At 41.4% G+C, this 26254-nt stretch overlaps 1 protein-coding gene across 1 annotated transcript in view; it reads left to right on the forward strand.

The window, feature by feature from the left end:
* The window catches only part of IGF2R (insulin like growth factor 2 receptor), a gene marked incomplete in the record, with an annotated part of 598770 nt that overhangs the window by 156809 nt on the left and 415707 nt on the right, over nt 1-26254 (forward strand). Inside the window, 2 exon segments of the mRNA XM_053711175.1 lie at nt 3575-3739; nt 13557-13700. Coding sequence (XP_053567150.1) covers nt 3575-3739; nt 13557-13700 — 309 coding nt within the window.

Consider the following 26254-nt stretch of genomic DNA (forward strand, 5'->3'; position numbering starts at 1 on the left):
CCTGGACAAGCATTACCAGTTTGTGGCTCTGCCGTTTGGCCTAGCTACAGCTCCAAGAATTTTTACAAAGGTTCTCGGTGCCCTTCTGTCTGTAATCAGAGAACAGGGTATTGTGGTATTTCCTTATTTGGACGATATCTTGGTACTTGCTCAGTCTTTACATTTAGCAGAATCTCATACAAATCGACTTGTGTTGTTTCTTCAAGATCATGGTTGGAGGATCAATTCACTAAAAAGTTCATTGATTCCTCAGACAAGGGTAACCTTTCTGGGTTTCCAGATAGATTCAGTGTCCATGACTCTGTCTTTGACAGACAAGAGACGTCTAAAATTGATTTCAGCTTGTCGAAACCTTCAGTCACAATCATTCCCTTCGGTAGCCTTATGCATGGAAATTCTAGGTTTTATGACTGCTGCATCGGACGCGATCCCCTTTGCTCGTTTTCACATGCGACCTCTTCAGCTCTGTATGCTGAATCAATGGTGCAGGGATTACACAAAGATATCTCAATTAATATCTTTAAAACCGATTGTACGACACTCTCTGACGTGGTGGACAGATCACCATCGTTTAATTCAGGGGGCTTCTTTTGTTCTTCCGACCTGGACTGTAATTTCAACAGATGCAAGTCTTACAGGTTGGGGAGCTGTGTGGGGATCTCTGACGGCACAAGGAGTTTGGGAATCTCAGGAGGTGAGATTACCAATCAATATTTTGGAACTCCGTGCAATTTTCAGAGCTCTTCAGTCTTGGCCTCTTCTGAAGAGAGAATCGTTCATTTGTTTTCAGACAGACAATGTCACAACTGTGGCATACATCAATCATCAAGGAGGGACTCACAGTCCTCTGGCTATGAAAGAAGTATCTCGAATTCTGGTTTGGGCGGAATCCAGCTCCTGTCTAATCTCTGCGGTTCATATCCCAGGTATAGACAATTGGGAAGCGGATTATCTCAGTCGCCAAATGTTGCATCCGGGCGAATGGTCTCTTCACCCAGAGGTATTTCTTCAGATTGTTCAAATGTGGGAACTTCCAGAAATAGATCTGATGGCGTCTCATCTAAACAAGAAACTTCCCAGGTATCTGTCCAGATCCCGGGATCCTCAGGCGGAGGCAGTGGATGCATTATCACTTCCTTGGAAGTATCATCCTGCCTATATCTTTCCGCCTCTAGTTCTTCTTCCAAGAGTAATCTCCAAGATTCTGAAGGAATGCTCGTTTGTTCTGCTGGTAGCTCCGGCATGGCCTCACAGGTTTTGGTATGCGGATCTTGTCCGGATGGCCTCTTGCCAACCGTGGACTCTTCCGTTAAGACCAGACCTTGTGTCGCAAGGTCCTTTTTTCCATCAGGATCTCAAATCCTTAAATTTAAAGGTATGGAGATTGAACGCTTGATTCTTGGTCAAAGAGGTTTCTCTGACTCTGTGATTAATACTATGTTACAGGCTCGTAAATCTGTATCTAGAGAGATATATTATAGAGTCTGGAAGACTTATATTTCTTGGTGTCTTTCTCATCATTTTTCTTGGCATTCTTTTAGAATACCGAGAATTTTACAGTTTCTTCAGGATGGTTTAGATAAGGGTTTGTCCGCAAGTTCCTTGAAAGGACAAATCTCTGCTCTTTCTGTTCTTTTTCACAGATAGATTGCTAATCTTCCTGATATTCATTGTTTTGTACAAGCTTTGGTTCGTATAAAACCTGTCATTAAGTCAATTTCTCCTCCTTGGAGTTTGAATTTGGTTCTGGGGGCTCTTCAAGCTCCTCCTTTTGAACCCATGCATTCATTGGACATTAAATTACTTTCTTGGAAAGTTTTGTTCCTTTTGGCGATCTCTTCTGCCAGAAGAGTCTCTGAATTATCTGCTCTTTCTTGTGAGTCTCCTTTTCTGATTTTTCATCAGGATAAGGCGGTGTTGCGAACTTCTTTTCATTTTTTACCTAAGGTTGTGAATTCCAACAACATTAGTAGAGAAATTGTAGTTCCTTCATTATGTCCTAATCCTAAGAATTCTAAGGAGAAATCGTTGCATTCTTTGGATGTTGTTAGAGCTTTGAAATATTATGTTGAAGCTACTAAATCTTTCCGAAAGACTTCTAGTCTATTTGTTATCTTTTCCGGTTCTAGAAAAGGCCAGAAAGCTTCTGCCATTTCTTTGGCATCTTGGTTGAAATCTTTAATTCATCATGCCTATGTCGAGTCGGGTAAAACTCTGCCTCAAAGGATTACAGCTCATTCTACTAGGTCAGTTTGTACTTCCTGGGTGTTTAGGAATGAAGCTTCGGTTGATCAGATTTGCAAAGCAGCAACTTGGTCCTCTTTGCATACTTTTACTAAATTCTACCATTTTGATGTGTTTTCTTCTTCTGAAGCAGTTTTTGGTAGAAAAGTACTTCAGGCAGCGGTTTCAGTTTGAATCTTCTGCTTATGTTTTCATTAAACTTTATTTTGGGTGTGGATTATTTTCAGCAGGAATTGGCTGTCTTTATTTTATCCCTCCCTCTCTAGTGACTCTTGCGTGGAAAGATCCACATCTTGGGTAGTCATTATCCCATACGTCACTAGCTCATGGACTCTTGCTAATTACATGAAAGAAAACATAATTTATGTAAGAACTTACCTGATAAATTAATTTCTTTCATATTAGCAAGAGTCCATGAGGCCCACCCTTTTTGTGGTGGTTATGATTTTTTTGTATAAAGCACAATTATTCCAATTCCTTATTTTATATGCTTTCGCACTTTTTTCTTATCACCCCACTTCTTGGCTATTCGTTAAACTGATTTGTGGGTGTGGTGAGGGGTGTATTTATAGGCATTTTGAGGTTTGGGAAACTTTGCCCCTCCTGGTAGGAATGTATATCCCATACGTCACTAGCTCATGGACTCTTGCTAATATGAAAGAAACATGGTGGAGGGTCTGTCATGGTTTGGGGCTGCATTTCTGCTAGTGGTGTTGGCGATATTGTCCAGATTGATGGGATCATGAATGCTGAAAGTACAGACAGGTTTTAATTCATTATGCCATTCCTTCTGGAAAGCGCCTGATTGGGAATGGTTTTATTTTTCAGCATGATAATGATCCCAAGCACACTGCTAATGCAGTGAAATCCTATTTGGATAGAAAAACGGCTGATAAAACACTGACCGTCATGAACTGGCCTCCACAGAGTCCAGACCTTAATATTATAGAGGCAGTATGGGATCAGCTAGACAGAAAAAGAAATAAGACAGCCTAAATCTAAAGAAGAACTCTGGGAAGTGCTAAAAGAAGCCTGATATAATATACTAGAACATTACTTCAGAAAATTTCAGGACAGTCTCCCCAAGAGTTCAAGTGCTTAGTGCCAAGGGAGTTCACACTAAATACTGACTTGCCTGAAGAAGCCATTTTGTTCTGAAAATTGTTTGTTTTTATTTATATATTTTGTGTACATATTTCCTGTATTTTCTGTCTGTAGCCCTCTGGGCTAGTAGCTTTTAACCCCTTACTAGTAAAATATAGTGATAGTTTTCCACGTATGTATGTATATGTCTGTGTGTACATATAAATATATTTTTTTATTTTTCTAGTGAATGAAGGGAAAGGTGTCCCAGAGTTCAGTGGTGAGGTGGATTGTACATATTTTTTTACTTGGGAGACCAAATATGCTTGTGTTAAAGAAAAGGAAAGTCTTTTGTGCCATGTCACTGATGGAAAAAAGAGATATGATCTGTCTGATTTAACACGCTGGGGAGGTAAGTAAAATTAAATTTTTTTTTTATTTCTCTACAAAATAGATTTTTGTAAAACTGTATTGTATTACTGTTTTGTATGTGTTAATATAATATGCATTTCTTAGTCTTTCACTTACTTTGTGCTTGACAAATTTTCTATAGCATACTACAGTTTCTCTTAGTAATATATATCAGAGCTAAAATTTGATTCAGAATTCAAGAGTTTTTATGGGACAAGAGTAGAAGATGGGTTATATAATGGAAAGCTTTATATTAAAGTGATGTTAAAGGTCCTACAAAGCATATTTATGAAAGATGTCCTTTCGGATCTTTTGTGAGGATCTGAAAGCAGAAGTATGCGGCCGATTTTTCCATTCTGATCTTTTCATAGCCTGATTGTTTCTAGTGAAAGGATCCAAATGCACGTTCCTAATATAATGTACATTTAGTAGAAGAAATGCTGGCTGGGCATCATGGGAAATGTATTTCCCAAACCTATTGAGGTCCACAGTTGATGACCCCTGCTGTAGGGTATTTGTATTAATGTATTTCAAACGGACTCAATATTTTAAAAGAAAACGTGCAATCCGTTTTATAAGTATGTCGTTTTGTATTTTGCATGTATTTATTTTCAATCACTTTAAGTATTTTAATAAAATTTAAGAGGAGAATCTTGTTTCTGTAAAGGTTATGGTTTTAAGCTGAACGATAGCGAGTTTAAGAGAGTAATCTGCAAAACATTTGCATAAAAGTTAATACTAAAATTAGCTTTCCAGTTGTAGAACAAGGGGAAATATATTAGAGAAATTTACGAATTCCTGGAATATGCAAAAGGCTTTTGTGAAGATCAATTGTAGCACATGCTTGAGATATGAATATGGGCCCACTAGACTGTACTTCTGCAAAAGTTTGAATTCTCACTCCTGCATTTCAAGGAGATAGTGAAAAATATTTTACATTTATTGGTCATAACAAGAGTTGTATAGTGTGTGTGTGTATATATGTATATATATGTGTATATATATATATATATATATATATATATATATATATATATATATATATATATATATATATATATATATATATATATATATATATATATATATATATATATATATATATATATATATATATATATATATATATATATATATATATATATATACATACACACACACACACACAGGTGGCCCTCAATTTACAACGGTTCAATTTACACTGTTACAACCTTTTTTTTTCCAGTCATGTGACTGCTATTGAAAAGCATTGAGAAACAGTGCATTTATTAAAATAGCCAGTAGGTTGAGCTGTCTGCTTGTGTTGCAGCAAAGCCAAGCAAGCTGAAAATAATCAGTTTAACCAGAATTGAGCTATCGAGCAGATTTCAAAGGAACAAGATCTTCCTGTCTAAAAATCAGTCCAGATTGGAATGCATAGAAAGAACTGTTTGCAGAAAAATGCAAGTGAAGTCTGTGTTGTGTGATTATTTTCTTAGGTTTATAATGCTGTCTAGGAAATGTTTTTGTTCATTTAACTTGGTTTAATTATATATTCTGTTTTGTGTGATTATTTTATTAGGTTTATAATGCTGTTTAGCTTTTATAGTCTTCATCTCAAAGCTTTAAAAATAATGTACAGGTAGCCCTCAGTTTACGCCGGGGTTAGGTTCCAGAAGGAATGGTTGTAAATCGAAACCGTTGTAAATTGAAACCCAGTTTATAATGTAAGTCAATGGGAAGTGAGGGAGATAGGTTCCAGGCCCCTCTCAAAATTGTCATAAGTAACACCTAATACATTATTTTTAAAGCTTAGAAATGAAGACTTTAAATGCTAGACAGCATTATAAACCTAATAAAATAATCACACAACACAGACTTCACTTGCATTTTTCTGCAAACAGTTCTTTCTATGCATTCCAATCTGAACTGAGTTATAGACAGGAAGATCTTGTTCCTTTGAAATCTGCTCGATAGCTCAGGTGTGGTTAAACCGATTAATTTCAGCTTGCTTGGCTTTGCTGCAACACAAGCGGACAGCTCCACCTACTGGCTATTTTATTAAATTCACTGCTTCTCAATGCTTTTCAATAGCAGTCACATGACTGGAAAAAAAGGTTGTTATTCTGAAATGGTGTAAATTGAACCGTTGTAAAACGAGGGCCATCTGTATTAGGTGTTACTTTTGAGAGGGGCCTGGAACCTATCTCCCTCACTTCCCATTGACTTACATTATAAACTGGGTTTCAATTTACAATTGTTTCGATTTACAACCATTCCTTCTGGAACCTAACCCCGGCATAAACTGAGGGCAACCTGTATATGTTACAGCTAAAGTGCTGAAATCGTTAATGTGCACATTACCTAGCTAATCTGCAGATTAACTGATTTGCTCAAAGTGCGGAATCCGCACTTTACCTAGGTAATGTGCACATTAACGGCTTCCGTGTAGTTGAAGTTGGAAAAGTTTGTTTCTCTCATATAAACTGTTGAAAAAGAAGCCGAAGAATGTTCCGATTTCGGCCGAGGGAAATTATCCATCGAATTAATCTATTTATTATAGATTCAATAGATAGATAATTTCCCAGACAGAGAATTTCAAGACGTGCGGGCTGTGACCCATGGTAAGGTTCCCAGAGGCAGTTGCGGTGCCCGAGGCTCTGATTAGAACAGAGCACTCTGGAGCGTATCTGCCCTCGGCCAAAATCGGAACATTCTTCGGCTTCTTTTTCAATTAACAGTTTACATGAGAGAAACAAACTTTTCTAAAAAGCTAAAGTGCTTGAAAGTGTATTATTTGATTTTCAACTGTATTATCACAGATACATTACAGCTAGAATGGCAGATATTTCACATTCTCAGTACGATGTTCTTACATTTATTTGTGCTCATTGCATAATTCCACAATGAGTTGCAGGTTTACTGTTAACACCTATCATGTCTTAGCAATAAGTTTTAATAGTAAGCAATTAACTGCGTGAAGGGAAGTCGATTCTGTAACAATGCAGAATGGGAAATATACAATGCTTAGAAGTGTAGAGGCCAAGATGCTAATAAATGCAAAAACAGAATGAGAGCAGTTGTTATACCTTTATGAAAACTACTATAAACTTGTTAAGAAGTTGAAGTGTGTCTGGGCAATGAATGATGCATAAAGTGTGCCGCACTGCCCTTTAAGATTTTGTTTTTACCTCCATTTTCAGAATAAAGTGCCCCAGGCTCTCTAAAAAAACGTGATATGAACGGATTATTATAGGAAAAACCATGGGACTCTATTTAGTTTATATATATATATATATATATATATATATATATATATATATATATATATATATATATATATATATATATATATATATAATGTTACTGCTAAAGTGCATTTTTTGCACTTTAACGAGTGCCTAGTGGGTAATGTGCAGATTATCTAGGTAATTTGAGAAATGAAACTATTTTTCTGCACTTTAACGGATCACCCTAGTTAATCTGCACATTACCTAGATAATCTGCAGAATAACTGATTTCTCTAGTAAGGTGTATCCAGTCCACGGATCATCCATTACTTATGGGATATTCTCATTCCCAACAGGAAGTTGCAAGAGGACCCACAGCAAAGCTGTTATATAGCTCCTCCCCTTCCTACCATATCCAGTCATTCTCTTGCAACTCTCAACGCGCAGGGAGGTTGTTAGAGGAAAGTGGTGAAAAATAGTTAGTTTATTTCTTCAATCAAAAGTTTGTTATTTTAAATAGTACCGGAGTTGTGCTATTGTTTCTCAGGCAGAGCTAGAAGAAGAATCTGCCTGAGTTTTCTATGATCTTAGTAGGTTGTAACTAAGATCCATTGCTGTTCTCACACATGTCTGAGGAGTGAGGTAACTTCAGAGGGAGAATGGCGTGCAGTTTATTCTGCTATCACGTATGTGCAGTTATGATTTTTTCTAGGATTGGAAATGCTAGAAAATGCTGCTGATTCCTGATAAATGTAAGTTAAGCCTGAATACAGTGATTTAATAACTACTAGTATCATGCTTACTCTCAGGGGTATTACCCTTATAGATATGCTATATAAAACGTTTGCTGGTATGTTTAATCGTTTTTTTATATATGCTTGGTGATAAAACTTTATTGGGGCCTAATTTTTTCCACATGGCTGGCTGTATTTTTGCCTAGAAACAGTTTCCTGAGGCTTTCCACTGTTGTAATATGAGTGGGAGGGGCCTATTTTAGCGCTTTATTGCGCAGTTAAAATTACAGACTGAGGCATCCAATTTTCCTTAGGAGTCCCCTGAATGCTACAGGACATCTCTAAAGAGCCTAAAATCGTTTATTGGGGAAGGTAGGAGCCACAGTAAAGCTGTGGCACTTTGCTGGGACTGTTAAAAAACGTCTGTCGTTTTTTTGATCCGTTTTTTGAACTAAGGGGTTAATCATCCATTTACAAGTGGGTGCAATGCTCTGTTAGCCTATTACATACACTGTAAAAATTTCGTTTGTGTAACTGCCTTTTTTCACTGTTTTTCAAATTTTGACAAAATGTGTTTCTCTTAAAGGCACAGTACCGTTTATTTATATTGCTTGTTAACTTGAATTAAAGTGTTTTCCAAGCTTGCTAGTCTCATTGCTAGTCTGTATAAACATGTCTGACATAGAGGAAACTCCTTGTTCATTATGTTTAAAAGCCATGGTGGAACCCCCTCTGAGAATGTGTACCAAATGTACTGATTTCACTTTAAGCAATAAAGATCATATTATGTCTTTGCAAAATTTATCACCAGAGTATTCTGATGAGGGGGAAGTTATGCCGACTAACTCTCCCCACGTGTCAGATCCTTTGACTCCCGCTCAAGGAACTCCCGCTCAAATGGCGCCAAGTACATCAAGGGCACCTATAGCGTTTACTTTACAAGACATGGCGGCAGTCATGGATAATACCCTGTCAGCGGTATTAGCCAGACTACCTGAATTTAGAGGTAAGCGAGATAGCTCTGGAGTTAGACGAAATGCAGAGCATACTAACGCTTTAAGATCCATGTCTGATACTGCCTCTCAATATGCTGAAGCTGAAGAAGGAGAACTTCAGTCTGTGAGTGATGTTTCTGACTCAGGCAGAGTACCTGATTCTGATGTTTCTACATTTAAATTTAAGCTTGAACACCTCCGCGTGTTACTAAAGGAGGTTTTAGCTGCTCTGAATGGTGACACAATTGCAGTGCCAGAGAAATTGTGTAGACTGGATAAATACTTTGCAGTGCCGGTGTGTACTGATGTTTTTCCAATACCTAAAAGGTTTACAGAAATTATTACTAAGGAATGGGATAGGCCAGGTGTGCCGTTCTCTCCACCTCCTATTTTTAGAAAAATGTTTCCTCTAGACGCCACCACACGGGACTTATGGCAGATAGTCCCTAAGGTGGAGGGAGCAGTTTCTACTTTAGCAAAGCGGACTACTATCGCTGTCGAGGACAGTTGTGCTTTTTCAGATCCAATGGAAAAAAATTAGGTTACCTTAAGAAAATATTTTGTCAACAAGGTTTTATCCTTCAGCCCCTTGCATGCATTGCCCCTGTCACTGCTGCTGCGGCGTTCTGGTTTGAGTCTCTGGAAGAGGCCTTACAGGTAGCGACTCCATTGGATGACATACTTGGCAAACTTAGGGCACTTAAGCTAGCCAATTCTTTTGTTTCTGATGCCATTGTTCATTTGACTAAACTAACGGCTAAGAATTCTGGTTTTGCTATACAGGCGCGCAGAGCTCTATGGCTTAAATCATGGTCAGCTGACGTGACTTCCAAATCTAAGCTGCTTAACATTCCCTTCAAGGGGCAGACCTTATTCGGGCCTGGTTTGAAGGAGATCATTGCTGATATCACTGGAGGAAAAGGTCATGCCCTTCCTCAGGACAGGTCCAAATCCAGGGCCAAACAGTCTAATTTTCGTGCCTTTTGAAACGTCAAGGCAGGTGCGGCATCAACCTCCTCTAATGCAAGACAAGAGGGAACTGTTGCTCAATCCAAAGCGGTCTGGAAGCCAAACCAGACCTGGAACAAAGGTAAGCAGGCTAAAAAACCTGCTGCTGCCTCCAAGACAGCATGAAGGAACGGCCCCCTATCCGGTAACGGATCTAATGGGGGGCAGACTTTCACTCTTCGCCCAGGCGTGGGCAAGAGATGTTCAGGATCCCTGGGCATTGGAAATTATATCCCAGGGATATCTTCTGGACTTCAAAGCTTCTCCCCCAAAAGGGAGATTTCACCTTTCACAATTATCTGCCCACCAGATAAAGAGAGAGGCATTCTTACACTGTGTACGAGACCTCCTAGTTATGGGAGTGATCCATCCAGTTCCAAAAGAGGAACAAGGACAGGGTTTTTACTCAAATCTGTTTGTGGTTCCCAAAAAAGAGGGAACATTCAGACCAATTTTGGATCTAAAGATCTTAAACAAATTCCTCAGGGTTCCATCGTTCAAGATGGAAACTATCCGTACCATCCTGCCTATGATCCAGGAGAGTCAATATATGACTACAGTGGATCTAAAGGATGCTTACCTTCACATTCCGATACACAAAGATCATCATCGGTTTCTCAGGTTTGCCTTTCTAGACAGGCATTACCAGTTTGTAGCTCTTCCCTTTGGGTTAGCTACAGCCCCAAGAATTTTTACAAAGGTTCCAGGGTCGCTTCTAGCGGTCCTAAGGCCGCGGGGCATAGCAGTAGCACCTTATTTAGACTACATCCTGATACAGGCGTCAAATTTCCAAATTGCCAAGTCTCATACGGACGTAGTACTGGCATTTCTGAGGTCGCATTGGTGGAAAGTGAACGAGGAAAAGAGTTCTCTATCCCCACTCACGAGAGTTTCCTTTCTAGGGACTCTGATAGATTCTGTAGAAATGAAAATTTACCTGACGGAGTCCAGGTTATCAAAGCTTCTAAATTCCTGCCGGGTTCTTCATTCCATTCCGCACCCTTCGGTGGTTCAGTGTATGGAAGTAATCGGCTTAATGGTAGCGGCAATGGACATAGTACTGTTTGCACGCTTACATCTCAGACCGCTGCAACTATGCATGCTCAGTCAGTGGAACAGGGATTACACAGATTTGTCCCCTCAACTGAATCTGGACCAAGAGACCAGGGATTCTCTCCTCTGGTGGCTATCTCGGGTCCATCTGTCCAAAGGTATGACCTTTCGCAGGCCAGATTGGACGATTGTAACAACAGATGCCATCCTTCTTGGTTGGGGTGCTGTCTGGAACTCCCTGAAGGCTCATGGATTGTGGACTCAGGAGGAGTCTCTCCTTCCAATAAATATTCTGGAACTAAGAGCGATATTCAATGCTCTTCAGGTTTAGCCTCAGTTAGCAACTCTGAGGTACATCAGATTTCAGTCGGACAACATCACGACTGTGGCTTACATCAACCATCAAGGGGGAACAAGAAGTTCCCAAGCGATGTTAGAAGTCTCAAAGATAATTCGTTGGGCGGAGTCTCACTCCTGCCATCTATCAGCTATCCATATCCCAGGTGTAGAGAACTGGGAGGCGGATTTTCTAAGTCGACAGACTTTTCATCCGGGGGAGTGGGAACTCCATCCGGAGGTGTTTGCACAAGTGATTCATCGCTGGGTCAAACCAGAACTGGATCTCATGGCATCTCGACAGAATGCCAAGCTTCCTTGTTACGGATCCAGGTCCAGGGACCCCAGGGCGACGCTGATAGATGCTCTAGCAGCGCCCTGGTCTTTCAACCTGGCTTATGTGTTTCCACCGTTTCCTCTGCTCCCTCGACTGATTGCCAAGATCAAGCAGGAGAGAGCATCAGTGATTTTAATAGCGCCTGCGTGGCCACGGAGGACCTGGTATGCAGACCTAGTGGACATGTCATCCTTTCCACCATGGACTCTGCCTCTGAGACAGGACCTTCTACTTCAGGGTCCTTTCCTCCATCCAAATCTAATTTCTCTGAGACTGACTGCATGGAGATTGAACGCTTGATTTTATCAAAGCGTGGCTTCTCCGAGTCAGTCATTGATACCTTAATACAGGCACGAAAGCCTGTCACCAGATAAATTTACCATAAAATATGGCGTAAATATCTTTATTGGTGTGAATCCAAGGGCTACTCATGGAGTAAGGTCAGGATTCCTAGGATATTATCTTTTCTCCAAGAAGGCTTGGAAAAAGGTTTGTCAGCTAGTTCCTTAAAGGGACAGATTTCTGCTCTGTCTATTCTTTTGCACAAGCGTCTGGCAGATGTTCCAGACGTTCAGGCATTTTGTCAGGCTTTAGTCAGAATCAAGCCTGTGTTTAAACCTGTTGCTCCACCATGGAGCTTAAATTTGGTTCTTAAGGTTCTTCAAGGAGTTCCGTTTGAACCTCTTCATTCCATTGATATAAAACTTTTATCTTGGAAAGTCCTTTTTTTGGTAGCTATTTCCTCGGCTCGTAGAGTCTCCGAGTTATCTGCCTTTCAATGTGATTCTCCTTATCTAATTTTTTATTCTGATAAGGTAGTCCTGCGTACCAAACCTGGGTTTTTACCTAAGGTGGTATCTAACAAGAATATCAATCAAGAGATTGTTGTTCCATCCTTGTGTCCTAATCCTTCTTCAAAGAAGGAACGTCTATTACACAATTTGGACGTTGTTTGTGCTTTAAAGTTTTACTTACAAGCTACTAAGGATTTTCGACAAACATCTGCTTTGTTTGTTGTTTACTCTGGTCAGAGGAGAGGTCAAAAGGCTTCGGCAACCTCTTTCTTTTTGGCTAAGAAGCATAATACGCTTAGCCTATGAGACTGCTGGACAGCAGCCCCCTGAAAGGATTACAGCTCATTCTACTAGAGCTGTGGCTTCCACCTGGGCCTTTAAAAATGAGGCCTCTGTTGAACAGATTTGCAAGGCGGCGACTTGGTCTTCGCTTCATACTTTTTCAAAATTTTACAAATTTGATACTTTTGCTTCTTTGGGGGCTATTTTTGGGAGAGGTTTTACAGGCAGTGGTACCTTCCGTTTAAGTTCCTGCCTTGTCCCTCCCTTCATCCGTGTACTTTAGCTTTGGTATTGGTATCCCATAAGTAATGGATGATCCGTGGACTGGATACACCTTACTAGAGAAAACACAATTTATGCTTACCTGATAAATTTATTTCTCTAGTGGTGTATCCAGTCCACAGCCCGCCCTGTCATTTTAAGGCAGGTTATTTTTAAATTTAAACTACAGTCACCACTGCACCCTATGGTTTCTCCTTTCTCTGCTTGTTTTCGGTCGAATGACTGGATATGGTAGGAAGGGGAGGAGCTATATAACAGCTTTGCTGTGGGTCCTCTTGCAACTTCCTGATGGGAATGAGAATATCCCATAAGTAATGGATGATCCGTGGACTGGATACACCACTAGAGAAATAAATTTATCAGGTAAGCATAAATTGTGTTTTCTGCACTTTAGCTGTAACACTATATATATATATATATATATATATATATATATATATATATATATATATATATATATATATATATATATATATATATAATCTGCAGAACAATCACACAATCTTCTTACAAGCATTAGTCTGCTCTTCCCTACAATCACAATGGGTGCATTGGTTTTCTATTTTTGCACTACAGAACATTGTATTGACTCTAGCTAGCTGGTTTAAGAAAGCTAAGGTTTCTTAGGGTAGGGAAAGCTATGGATTATCTATGTTGTAAAAACATTATTGATCAGTTGAATCTTAAAATCAAACAATAACATGAATTATTGAAAATGTATTGATTTTTTTAATAGTATGTTATAGTCTCTTATTCATGCATATTGTAATTGATTTTTTTTTTTTTAGAGCCTGAGACTGCCCAAAATTGGGAGGCTGTTGATGCTAGAAAGGAGTCAAAAACGAGAAGTTTTTTTGTCAACGTCTGCCATAAAGTTCTACAGCAAGGAGATGCTGCAGGGTGTGAGGAGGATGCAGCCATTTGCGCAGTTGGTGAGAGTGCCAGATAACGTTGACTATACATGTGCTGTTTGTCTAAAACTAGGCATGTGCATGTGTGTTTTTTTGTTTTAAGAACGAATGACGAATATGGGCGCCAGTGTGGCATTTGGCTCTTTTCAGGAGCCAGATTTCTTTGTGTTAAAGTGCCACTTACAAAGGCCAGTGCAAATCCAAAGCTTTGTGTGTTCCACATTCACAAGAAGAAAGCCGGCTCCAAAAGGAGTTTAATCCTGCTGCCAGCTACCATATTTAGCATTTGTTGTTAAACAAAAAACACGAATGCACATGCCCATTTAAAACATAACCACAGAAATCAGAACAATTAGTAGCCATTTTTTTAGATGTTATTTATTCACTGCATTGCTCCTCCTACCCCCATCTGTAATTTGTACTAGTTTAGCTTTTTTCCACTTTCATCAACAAGGCAGCCACAATCAGCTCTGCCTTCCTCCATCAACTCCTTGAGTGTGGCACAGGTAAGTGGCATTCAAGTATTGTAATCACTGCTGTGTGTATGTTCTAGGCAAAAGCTTTCCAAACCTTTCATGTTGGTGACACACGTTTAAGACCTACATCATTTCGCGACACAGTAATTCAGTTGTACTAGCAAACAGGAGGTTAAACTAAATTGTTTTAAGAGATACGGACACATACATAAATGATATAATAACGAAATGTATTTACAAGTAACAGTATGTATGTGCAAGAATTAAAAAAAAATTGTTTAATATCACTAATAGCTACTTACTATTTTAATGGGATGTATGAGGTTGATGGGATGAACACAGTTTCTGAATATTTGGTGGAATATTAGATAAAGACACTCACATATTTTCATCAAACTTCCATTTCCTATCCATGCAGCAATGCGCTACTGGGAGCTAGCTTCAACCCCCCCCCCCCCCAAAAAAAAAAAAAAGCACTGACTTCTGACTTAAGCTCAGCGTTTAGGCTGCCGCACTCAGAGCTCTGCGAGTCCGACTGACTACTGCCCACGCCGCAAACACACTGCTGTCCCACTCACTGACTACACATGCAGTCAGGAGCCAATGTGCCGCCAATGGGAATAGTTTCAGTTCCCGCTGAGCAGCACCAATAGGTTAAGATGATCTGTGACCCACTAGGTATCAATGTGTCAACCACGTGATATGCATAGCAGGCAGACGGAAAGTCGGAAACCTAAAAAAAAAAAAAATTAAATAAAAAAAAAAAATTGTGCTGTAGCAGGGACACACCTACACACTGCTGCCGACACACTAATGTGTCACGACAAACAATTTAGAAAGCACTGTTCTAGGCAATCAAACCAGGAGGTGTCACACAACCGTAATTAAACCCCATGATTGCACTATGTTCTTTATAATCAAGGGTGTAAATCGCTACCAGTTGTGTATAAGAAGCAACACATTAAATAACCTATTTAGTTTGTTTATGAAAATAAAGTACTTAAATCACTGTTAAAAACAGACACACAGAGTGGGATATTTTCATAAATACACCAACTGTTACAAAGTGCAAAAAAAAATAATCTTATTAATGGCTTTATAATGATATTGTAAAGAGATCTGCCCTCTTTAATATATGACTTGTGCCTAGAGGGTAGAATGTGATCTTGCAGTAGATCGCAAGATTGCTGTGTAATTTTCAATTATAATATAAAAAACTAAGTTACTGCACTGAATTGGATTCATATATAAAGCCACAAATATTGATAGAGAATTCCTCTAATTTCCACAAAGTTATTGTGTACAAAAAGTGTTTCCAGTTCACACGTACCAAGAAAACCTTATTTTCTTCTGTAAAGTGTGATCAGTCCACGGGTCATCATTACTTCTGGGATATTACTCCTCCCCAACAGGAAGTGCAAGAGGATTCACCCAGCAGAGCTGCATATAGCTCCTCCCCTCTACGTCACTCCCAGTCATTCTCTTGCACCCAACGACTAGATAGGATGTGTGAGAGGACTATGGTGATTATACTTAGTTTTATATCTTCAATCAAAAGTTTGTTATTTTAAAAACAGAATTTATGTTTACCTGATAAATTACTTTCTCCAACGGTGTGTCCGGTCCACGGCGTCATCCTTACTTGTGGGATATTCTCTTCCCCAACAGGAAATGGCAAAGAGCCCAGCAAAGCTGGTCACATGATCCCTCCTAGGCTCCGCCTACCCCAGTCATTCGACCGACGTTAAGGAGGAATATTTGCATAGGAGAAACCATATGGTACCGTGGTGACTGTAGTTAAAAAAATAAATTATCAGACCTGATTAAAAAACCAGGGCGGGCCGTGGACCGGACACACCGTTGGAGAAAGTAATTTATCAGGTAAACATAAATTCTGTTTTCTCCAACATAGGTGTGTCCGGTCCACGGCGTCATCCTTACTTGTGGGAACCAATACCAAAGCTTTAGGACACGGATGAAGGGAGGGAGCAAATCAGGTCACCTAAATGGAAGGCACCACGGCTTGCAAAACCTTTCTCCCAAAAATAGCCTCAGAAGAAGCAAAAGTATCAAACTTGTAAAATTTGGTAAAAGTGTGCAGTGAAGACCAAGTCGCTGCCCTACATATCTGATCAACAGAAGCCTCGTTCTTGAAGGCCCATGTGGAAGCCACAGCCCTAGTGGAATGAGCTGTGATTCTTTCGGGAGGCTGCCGTCCGGCAGTCTCGTAAGCCAATCTGATGATGCTTTTAATCCAAAAAGAGAGAGAGGTAGAAGTTGCTTTTTGACCTCTCCTTTTACCGGAATAAACAACAAACAAGGAAGATGTTTGTCTAAAATCCTTTGTAGCATCTAAATAGAATTTTAGAGCGCGAACAACATCCAAATTGTGCAACAAACGTTCCTTCTTTGAAACTGGTTTCGGACACAGAGAAGGTACGATAATCTCCTGGTTAATGTTTTTGTTAGAAACAACTTTTGGAAGAAAACCAGGTTTAGTACGTAAAACCACCTTATCTGCATGGAACACCAGATAAGGAGGAGAACACTGCAGAGCAGATAATTCTGAAACTCTTCTGGCAGAAGAAATTGCAACTAAAAACAAAACTTTCCAAGATAATAACTTAATATCAACGGAATGCAAGGGTTCAAACGGAACCCCCTGAAGAACTGAAAGAACTAAATTGAGACTCCAAGGAGGAGTCAAAGGTTTGTAAACAGGCTTAATTCTAACCAGAGCCTGAACAAAGGCTTGAACATCTGGCACAGCAGCCAGTTTTTTGTGAAGTAACACCGACAAGGCAGAAATCTGTCCCTTCAGGGAACTTGCAGATAATCCTTTTTCCAATCCTTCTTGAAGGAAGGATAGAATCCTAGGAATCTTAACCTTGTCCCAAGGGAATCCTTTAGATTCACACCAACAGATATATTTTTTCCAAATTTTGTGGTAAATCTTTCTAGTTACAGGCTTTCTGGCCTGAACAAGAGTATCGATAACAGAATCTGAGAACCCTCGCTTCGATAAAATCAAGCGTTCAATCTCCAAGCAGTCAGCTGGAGTGAAACCAGATTCGGATGTTCGAACGGACCCTGAACAAGAAGGTCTCGTCTCAAAGGTAGCTTCCAAGGTGGAGCCGATGACATATTCACCAGATCTGCATACCAAGTCCTGCGTGGCCACGCAGGAGCTATCAAGATCACCGACGCCCTCTCCTGATTGATCCTGGCTACCAGCCTGGGGATGAGAGGAAACGGCGGGGAACACTAGGCTAGTTTGAAGGTCCAAGGTGCTACTAGTGCATCCACTAGAGCCGCCTTGGGATCCCTGGATCTGGACCCGTAGCAAGGAACTTTGAAGTTCTGACGAGAGGCCATCAGATCCATGTCTGGAATGCCCCACAGCTGAGTGACTTGGGCAAAGATTTCCGGATGGAGTTCCCACTCCCCCGGATGCAATGTCTGACGACTCAGAAAATCCGCTTCCCAATTTTCCACTCCTGGGATGTGGATAGCAGACAGGTGGCAGGAGTGAGACTCCGCCCATAGAATGATTTTGGTCACTTCTTCCATCGCTAGGGAACTCCTTGTTCCCCCCTGATGGTTGATGTACGCAACAGTTGTCATGTTGTCTGATTGAAACCGTATGAACTTGGCCCTCGCTAGCTGAGGCCAAGCCTTGAGAGCATTGAATATCGCTCTCAGTTCCAGAATATTTATCGGTAGAAGAGATTCTTCCCGAGACCAAAGACCCTGAGCTTTCAGGGATCCCCAGACCGCGCCCCAGCCCATCAGACTGGCGTCGGTCGTGACAATGACCCACTCTGGTCTGCGGAATGTCATCCCTTGTGACAGGTTGTCCAGGGACAGCCACCAACGGAGTGAGTCTCTGGTCCTCTGATTTACTTGTATCTTCGGAGACAAGTCTGTATATTCCCCATTCCACTGACTGAGCATGCACAGTTGTAATGGTCTTAGATGAATGCGCGCAAAAGGAACTATGTCCATTGCCGCTACCATCAACCCGATCACTTCCATGCACTGAGCTATGGAAGGAAGAGGAACGGAATGAAGTATTCGACAAGAGTCTAGAAGTTTTGTTTTTCTGGCCTCTGTCAGAAAAATCCTCATTTCTAAGGAGTCTATTATTGTTCCCAAGAAGGGAACCCTTGTTGACGGGGATAGAGAACTCTTTTCCACGTTCACTTTCCATCCGTGAGATCTGAGAAAGGCCAGGACAATGTCCGTGTGAGCCTTTGCTTGAGGAAGGGACGACGCTTGAATCAGAATGTCGTCCAAGTAAGGTACTACAGCAATGCCCCTTGGTCTTAGCACAGCTAGAAGGGACCCTAGTACCTTTGTGAAAATCCTTGGAGCAGTGGCTAATCCGAAAGGAAGCGCCACGAACTGGTAATGTTTGTCCAGGAATGCGAACCTTAGGAACCGATGATGTTCCTTGTGGATAGGAATATGTAGATACGCATCCTTTAAATCCACCGTGGTCATGAATTGACCTTCCTGGATGGAAGGAAGAATAGTTCGAATGGTTTCCATCTTGAACGATGGAACCTTGAGAAACTTGTTTAAGATCTTGAGATCTAAGATTGGTCTGAACGTTCCCTCTTTTTTGGGAACTATGAACAGATTGGAGTAGAACCCCATCCCTTGTTCTCTTAATGGAACAGGATGAATCACTCCCATTTTTGACAGGTCTTCTACACAATGTAAGAATGCCTGTCTTTTTATGTGGTCTGAAGACAACTGAGACCTGTGGAACCTCCCCCTTGGGGGAAGTCCCTTGAATTCCAGAAGATAACCTTGGGAGACTATTTCTAGCGCCCAAGGATCCAGAACATCTCTTGCCCAAGCCTGAGCGAAGAGAGAGAGTCTGCCCCCCACCAGATCCGGTCCCGGATCGGGGGCCAACATTTCATGCAGTCTTGGTAGCAGTGGCAGGTTTCTTGGCCTGCTTTCCCTTGTTCCAGCCTTGCATTGGTCTCCAAGCTGGCTTGGCTTGAGAAGTATTACCCTCTTGCTTAGAGGACGTAGCACCTTGGGCTGGTCCGTTTCTACGAAAGGGACGAAAATTAGGTTTATTTTTTGCCTTGAAAGGCCGATCCTGAGGAAGGGCGTGGCCCTTACCCCCAGTGATATCAGAGATAATCTCTTTCAAGTCAGGGCCAAACAGCGTTTTCCCCTTGAAAAGAATGTTAAGTAGCTTGTTCTTGGAAGACGCATCAGCCGACCAAGATTTCAACCAAAGCGCTCTGCGCGCCACAATAGCAAACCCAGAATTCTTAGCCGCTAACCTAGCCAATTGCAAAGTGGCGTCTAGGGTGAAAGAATTAGCCAATTTGAGAGCATTGATTCTGTCCATAATCTCCTCAAAAGGAGGAGAATCACTATCGACCGCCTTTATCAGATCATCGAACCAGAAACATGCGGCTGTAGCGACAGGGACAATGCATGAAATTGGTTGTAGAAGGTAACCTTGCTGAACAAACATCTTTTTAAGCCAACCTTCTAATTTTTTTATCCATAGGATCTTTGAAAGCACAACTATCCTCTATGGGTATAGTGGTGCGTTTGTTTAAAGTGGAAACCGCTCCCTCGACCTTGGGGACTGTCTGCCATAAGTCCTTTCTGGGGTCGACCATAGGAAACAATTTTTTAAATATGGGGGGAGGGACGAAAGGAATACCGGGCCTTTCCCATTCTTTATTAACAATGTCCGCCACCCGCTTGGGTATAGGAAAAGCTTCTGGGAGCCCCGGCACCTCTAGGAACTTGTCCATTTTACATAGTTTCTCTGGGATGACCAACTTGTCACAATCATCCAGAGTGGATAATACCTCCTTAAGCAGAATGCGGAGATGTTCCAACTTAAATTTAAATGCAATCACATCAGGTTCAGCCTGTTGAGAAATGTTCCCTGAATCAGTAATTTCTCCCTCAGACAAAACCTCCCTGGCCCCATCAGACTGGGTTAGGGGCCCTTCAGAAATATTAATATCAGCGTCGTCATGCTCTTCAGTATCTAAAACAGAGCAGCCGCGCTTACGCTGACAAGTGTTCATTTTGGCTAAAATGTTTTTGACAGAATTATCCATTACAGCCGTTAATTGTTGCATAGTAAGGAGTATTGGCGCGCTAGATGTACTAGGGGCCTCCTGAGTGGGCAAGACTTGTGTAGACGAAGGAGGGAATGATGCAGTACCATGCTTACTCCCCTCACTTGAGGAATCATCTTGGGCATCATTGTCATTATCACATAAATCACATTTATTTAAATGAATAGGAATTCTGGCTTCCCCACATTCAGAACACAGTCTATCTGGTAGTTCAGACATGTTAAACAGGCATAAACTTGATAACAAAGTACAAAAACGTTTTAAAATAAAACCGTTACTGTCACTTTAAATTTTAAACTGAACACACTTTATTACTGCAATTGCGAAAAAACATGAAGGAATTGTTCAAAATTCACCAAATTTTCACCACAGTGTCTTAAAGCCTTAAAAGTATTGCACACCAAATTTGGAAGCTTTAACCCTTAAAATAACGGAACCGGAGCCGTTTTAAACTTTAACCCCTTTACAGTCCCTGGTATCTGCTTTGCTGAGACCCAACCAAGCCCAAAGGGGAATACGATACCAAATGACGCCTTCAGAAAGTCTTTTCTAAGTATCAGAGCTCCTCTCACATGCGACTGCATGCCATGCCTCTCAAAAACAAGTGCGCCACACCGGCGCGAAAATGAGGCTCTGCTTATGCTTTGGGAAAGCCCCTAAGGAATAAGGTGTCTAATACAGTGCCTGCCGATATTATTATATCAAAATACCCAGATAAAATGATTCCTCAAGGCTAAATATGTGTTAATAATGAATCGATTTAGCCCAGAAAAAGTCTACAGTCTTAATAAGCCCTTGTGAAGCCCTTATTTACAATCGTAATAAACATGGCTTACCGGATCCCATAGGGAAAATGACAGCTTCCAGCATTACATCGTCTTGTTAGAATGTGTCATACCTCAAGCAGCAAGAGGCTGCACACTGTTCCCCCCAACTGAAGTTAATTGCTCTCAACAGTCCTGTGTGGAACAGCCATGGATTTTAGTTACGGTTGCTAAAATCATTTTCCTCATACAAACAGAAATCTTCATCTCTTTTCTGTTTCTGAGTAAATAGTACATACCAGCACTATTTCAAAATAACAAACTCTTGATTGAATAATAAAAACTACAGTTAAACACTAAAAAACTCTAAGCCATCTCCGTGGAGATGTTGCCTGTACAACGGCAAAGAGAATGACTGGGGTAGGCGGAGCCTAGGAGGGATCATGTGACCAGCTTTGCTGGGCTCTTTGCCATTTCCTGTTGGGGAAGAGAATATCCCACAAGTAAGGATGACGCCGTGGACCGGACACACCTATGTTGGAGAAATAGCACCGGAGTGTGTTATTATCTCTCTGGCAGAGTTTGAAGAAGAATCTACCAGAGTTTTTGTTATGATTTTAGCCGGAGTAGTTAAGATCATATTGCTGTTTCTCGGCCATCTGAGGAGAGGTAAACTTCAGATCAGGGGACAGCGGGCAGATGAATCTGCATAGAGGTATGTAGCAGTTTTTATTTTCTGACAATGGAATTGATGAGAAAATCCTGCCATACCGATATAATGTCATGTATGTATACTTTACACTTCAGTATTCTGGGGAATGGTACTTCACTAGAATTACACTGTAAGAAATACATAAAGCTGTTTAATAACTAGAGATTATGTTTAACGTTTTTGCTGGAATGTAAAATCGTTTTCATTTGCTGAGGTACTGTGTGAATAAATGTTTGGGCACTATTTTTCCACTTGGCAGTTGCTTAATCTGTTTTCTGACAGTTTCTGTTCTCCCTCACTGCTGTGTGTGAGGGGGAGGGGCCGTTTTTTGGCGCTTTTACTACGCATCAAATATTTCAGTCAGCAACTCATTGTATTCCCTGCATGATCCGGTTCATCTCTACAGAGCTCAGGGGTCTTCAAAACTTATTTTGAGGGAGGTAATTTCTCTCAGCAGAGCTGTGAGAATTATAGTTTGACTGAGATAAAAAACGTTTATTCTGTAATTTGTTTCCTGCTTTCAGAATTTGTTATCTTTGCTAATGGGATTAAACCTTTGCTAAAGTTGTGTTATTTACAAGGATTGAGGCTATAACTGTTTCAATTTATTAATTTTCAACTGTCATAGATCTTCTGTGCTTCTTAAAGGCACAGTACGTTTTAATATTATTCTAATTGAATTGTATTTCCAAGTTGCAAGTTTATTTGCTAGTGTGTTAAACATGTCTGATTCAGAGGATGATACCTGTGTCATTTGTTGCAATGCCAAAGTGGAGCCCAATAGAAATTTATGTACTAACTGTATTGATGCTACTTTAAATAAAAGTCAATCTGTACAAATTGAACACATTTCACCAAACAACGAGGGGAGAGTTATGCCGACTAACTCGCCTCACGTGTCAGTACCTACATCTCCCGCTCAGAGGGAGGTGCGTGATATTGTAGCGCCGAGTACATCTGGGCGGCCATTACAAATCACATTACAGGATATGGCTACTGTTATGACTGAGGTTTTGGCTAAATTACCAGAACTAAGAGGTAAGCGTGATCACTCTGGGGTGAGAACAGAGTGCGCTGATAATATTAGGGCCATGTCAGACACTGCGTCACAGGTGGCAGAACATGAGGACGGAGAACTTCATTCTGTGGGTGACGGTTCTGATCCAAACAGACTGGATTCAGATATTTCAAATTTTAAATTTAAACTGGAAAACCTCCGTGTTTTACTAGGGGAGGTGTTAGCGGCTCTGAATGATTGTAACACAGTTGCAATACCAGAGAAAATGTGTAGGTTGGATAAATATTTTGCGGGTACCGACGAGTACTGAGGTTTTTCCTATACCTAAGAGACTTACTGAAATTGTTACTAAGGAGTGGGATAGACCCGGTGTGCCGTTCTCACCCCCTCCGATATTTAGAAAAATGTTTCCAATAGACGCCACCACAAGGGACTTATGGCAAACGGTCCCTAAGGTGGAGGGAGCAGTTTCTACCTTAGCTAAGCGTACCACTATCCCGGTGGAGGATAGCTGTGCTTTTTCAGATCCAATGGATAAAAAGTTAGAGGGTTACCTTAAGAAAATGTTTGTTCAACAAGGTTTTATATTGCAACCCCTTGCATGCATTGCGCCGATCACGGCTGCAGCGGCATTCTGGATTGAGTCTCTGGAAGAGAACATTGGTTCAGCTACTCTGGACGACATTACGGACAGGCTTAGAGTCCTTAAACTAGCTAAGTCATTCATTTCGGAGGCCGTAGTACATCTTACTAAACTTACGGCGAAGAATTCAGGATTCGCCATTCAGGCACGCAGGGCGCTGTGGCTAAAATCCTGGTCAGCTGATGTTACTTCTAAGTCTAAATTGCTTAAAATACCTTTCAAAGGGCAGACCTTATTCGGGCCCGGGTTGAAAGAGATTATCGCTGACATTACAGGAGGTAAAGGCCATGCCCTGCCTCAGGACAAAGCCAAAGCCAAGACTAGACAGTCTAATTTTCGTTCCTTTCGTAATTTCAAAGCAGGAGCAGCATCAACTTCCTCTGCACCAAAACAGGAAGGAGCTGTTGCTCGCTACAGACAAGGCTGGAAACCTAACCAGTCCTGGAACAAGGGCAAGCAGACTAGGAAACCTGCTGCTGCCCCTAAAACAGCATGAATTGAGGGCCCCCGATCCGGGATCGGATCTAGTGGGGGGCAGACTTTCTCTCTTCGCCCAGGCTTGGGCAAGAGATGTTCAGGATCCCTGGGCGCTAGAGATAATATCTCAGGGATACCTTCTGGACTTCAAATACTCTCCTCCAAGAGAGAGATTTCATCTGTCAAGATTGTCAACAATCCAGACAAAGAAAGAGGCGTTTCTACGCTGCGTACAAGAGCTCTTGTTAATGGGAGTAATCCATCCAGTTCCACGATCGGAACAGGGACAGGGGTTTTACTCAAATCTGTTTGTGGTTCCCAAAAAAGAGGGAACTTTCAGACCAATCCTGGACTTAAAGATCCTAAACAAATTCCTAAGAGTTCCATCGTTCAAGATGGAGACTATTCGGACAATTTTACCTATGATCCAAGAGGGTCAGTACATGACCACTGTAGATTTAAAAGATGCTTACCTTCACATACCGATTCACAAAGATCATTATCGGTACCTAAGGTTTGCCTTCCTAGACAGGCATTACCAGTTTGTGGCTCTTCCATTCGGATTGGCTACAGCTCCAAGAATCTTCACAAAGGTTCTGGGTGCTCTTCTGGCGGTACTAAGACCGCGGGGAATCTCGGTAGCTCCATACCTAGACGACATTCTGATACAAGCTTCAAGCTTTCAAACTGCCAAGTCTCATACAGAGTTAGTGCTGGCATTTCTAAGGTCACATGGATGGAAGGTGAACGAAAAGAAAAGTTCACTCGTTCCACTCACAAGAGTTCCCTTCCTGGGGACTCTTATAGATTCTGTAGAAATGAAGATTTACCTGACAGAGGACAGGCTAACAAGACTTCAAAGTGCTTGCCGCACCCTTCATTCCATTCAACACCCGTCAGTGGCTCAATGCATGGAGGTAATCGGCTTAATGGTAGCGGCAATGGACATAGTACCCTTTGCACGCTTACACCTCAGACCACTGCAACTGTGCATGCTAAGTCAGTGGAATGGGGATTACTCAGACTTATCCCCTTCTCTGAATCTGGATCAAGAGACCAGAAATTCTCTTCTATGGTGGCTTTCTCGGCCACATCTGTCCAGGGGGATGCCATTCAGCAGACCAGACTGGACAATTGTAACAACAGACGCCAGCCTTCTGGGTTGGGGTGCCGTCTGGAATTCTCTGAAGGCTCAGGGACAATGGAGTCAGGAGGAGAGTCTCCTGCCAATAAACATTCTGGAATTGAGAGCAGTTCTCAATGCCCTCCTGGCTTGGCCCCAGTTGACAACTCGGGGGTTCATCAGGTTTCAGTCGGACAACATCACGACTGTAGCTTACATCAACCATCAGGGAGGGACAAGAAGCTCCCTAGCTATGATGGAAGTATCAAAGATAATTCGCTGGGCAGAGTCTCACTCTTGCCACCTGTCAGCAATCCACATCCCGGGAGTGGAGAACTGGGAGGCGGATTTCTTAAGTCGTCAAACTTTTCATCCGGGGGAGTGGGAACTTCATCCGGAGGTCTTTGCCCAAATACTTCGACGTTGGGGCAAACCAGAGATAGATCTCATGGCGTCTCGACAGAACGCCAAGCTTCCTCGTTACGAGTCCAGATCCAGGGATCCAGGAGCAGTCCTGATAGATGCTCTGACAGCACCTTGGGACTTCAGGATGGCTTACGTGTTTCCACCCTTCCCGTTGCTTCCTCGATTGATTGCCAGAATCAAACAAGAGAGAGCATCAGTGATTCTAATAGCACCTGCGTGGCCACGCAGGACTTGGTATGCAGACCTGGTGGACATGTCATCCTGTCCACCTTGGTCTCTACCTCTGAAACAGGACCTTCTGATACAGGGTCCCTTCAAACATCAAAATCTAACTTCTCTGAAGCTGACTGCTTGGAAATTGAACGCTTGATTTTATCAAGACGTGGGTTTTCTGAGTCAGTTATTGATACCTTAATACAGGCTAGGAAACCTGTTACCAGAAAGATTTACCATAAGATATGGCGTAAATACCTATATTGGTGTGAATCCAAAGGTTACTCTTGGAGTAAGGTTAGGATTCCTAGGATATTGTCTTTTCTACAAGAAGGTTTAGAAAAGGGTTTATCTGCTAGTTCATTAAAGGGACAGATCTCAGCTCTGTCCATTCTGTTACACAAACGTCTGTCAGAAGTTCCTGACGTACAGGCTTTTTGTCAGGCTTTGGCCAGGATTAAGCCTGTGTTTAAAACTGTTGCTCCACCATGGAGTTTAAACCTTGTTCTTAATGTTTTACAGGGCGTTCCGTTTGAACCCCTTCATTCCATTGATATAAAGTTGTTATCTTGGAAAGTTCTATTTTTAATGGCTA

The sequence above is a fragment of the Bombina bombina genome, chromosome 4, assembly GCF_027579735.1.
Source record: "Bombina bombina isolate aBomBom1 chromosome 4, aBomBom1.pri, whole genome shotgun sequence".
Taxonomy (NCBI): Eukaryota; Metazoa; Chordata; class Amphibia; order Anura; family Bombinatoridae; genus Bombina; species Bombina bombina.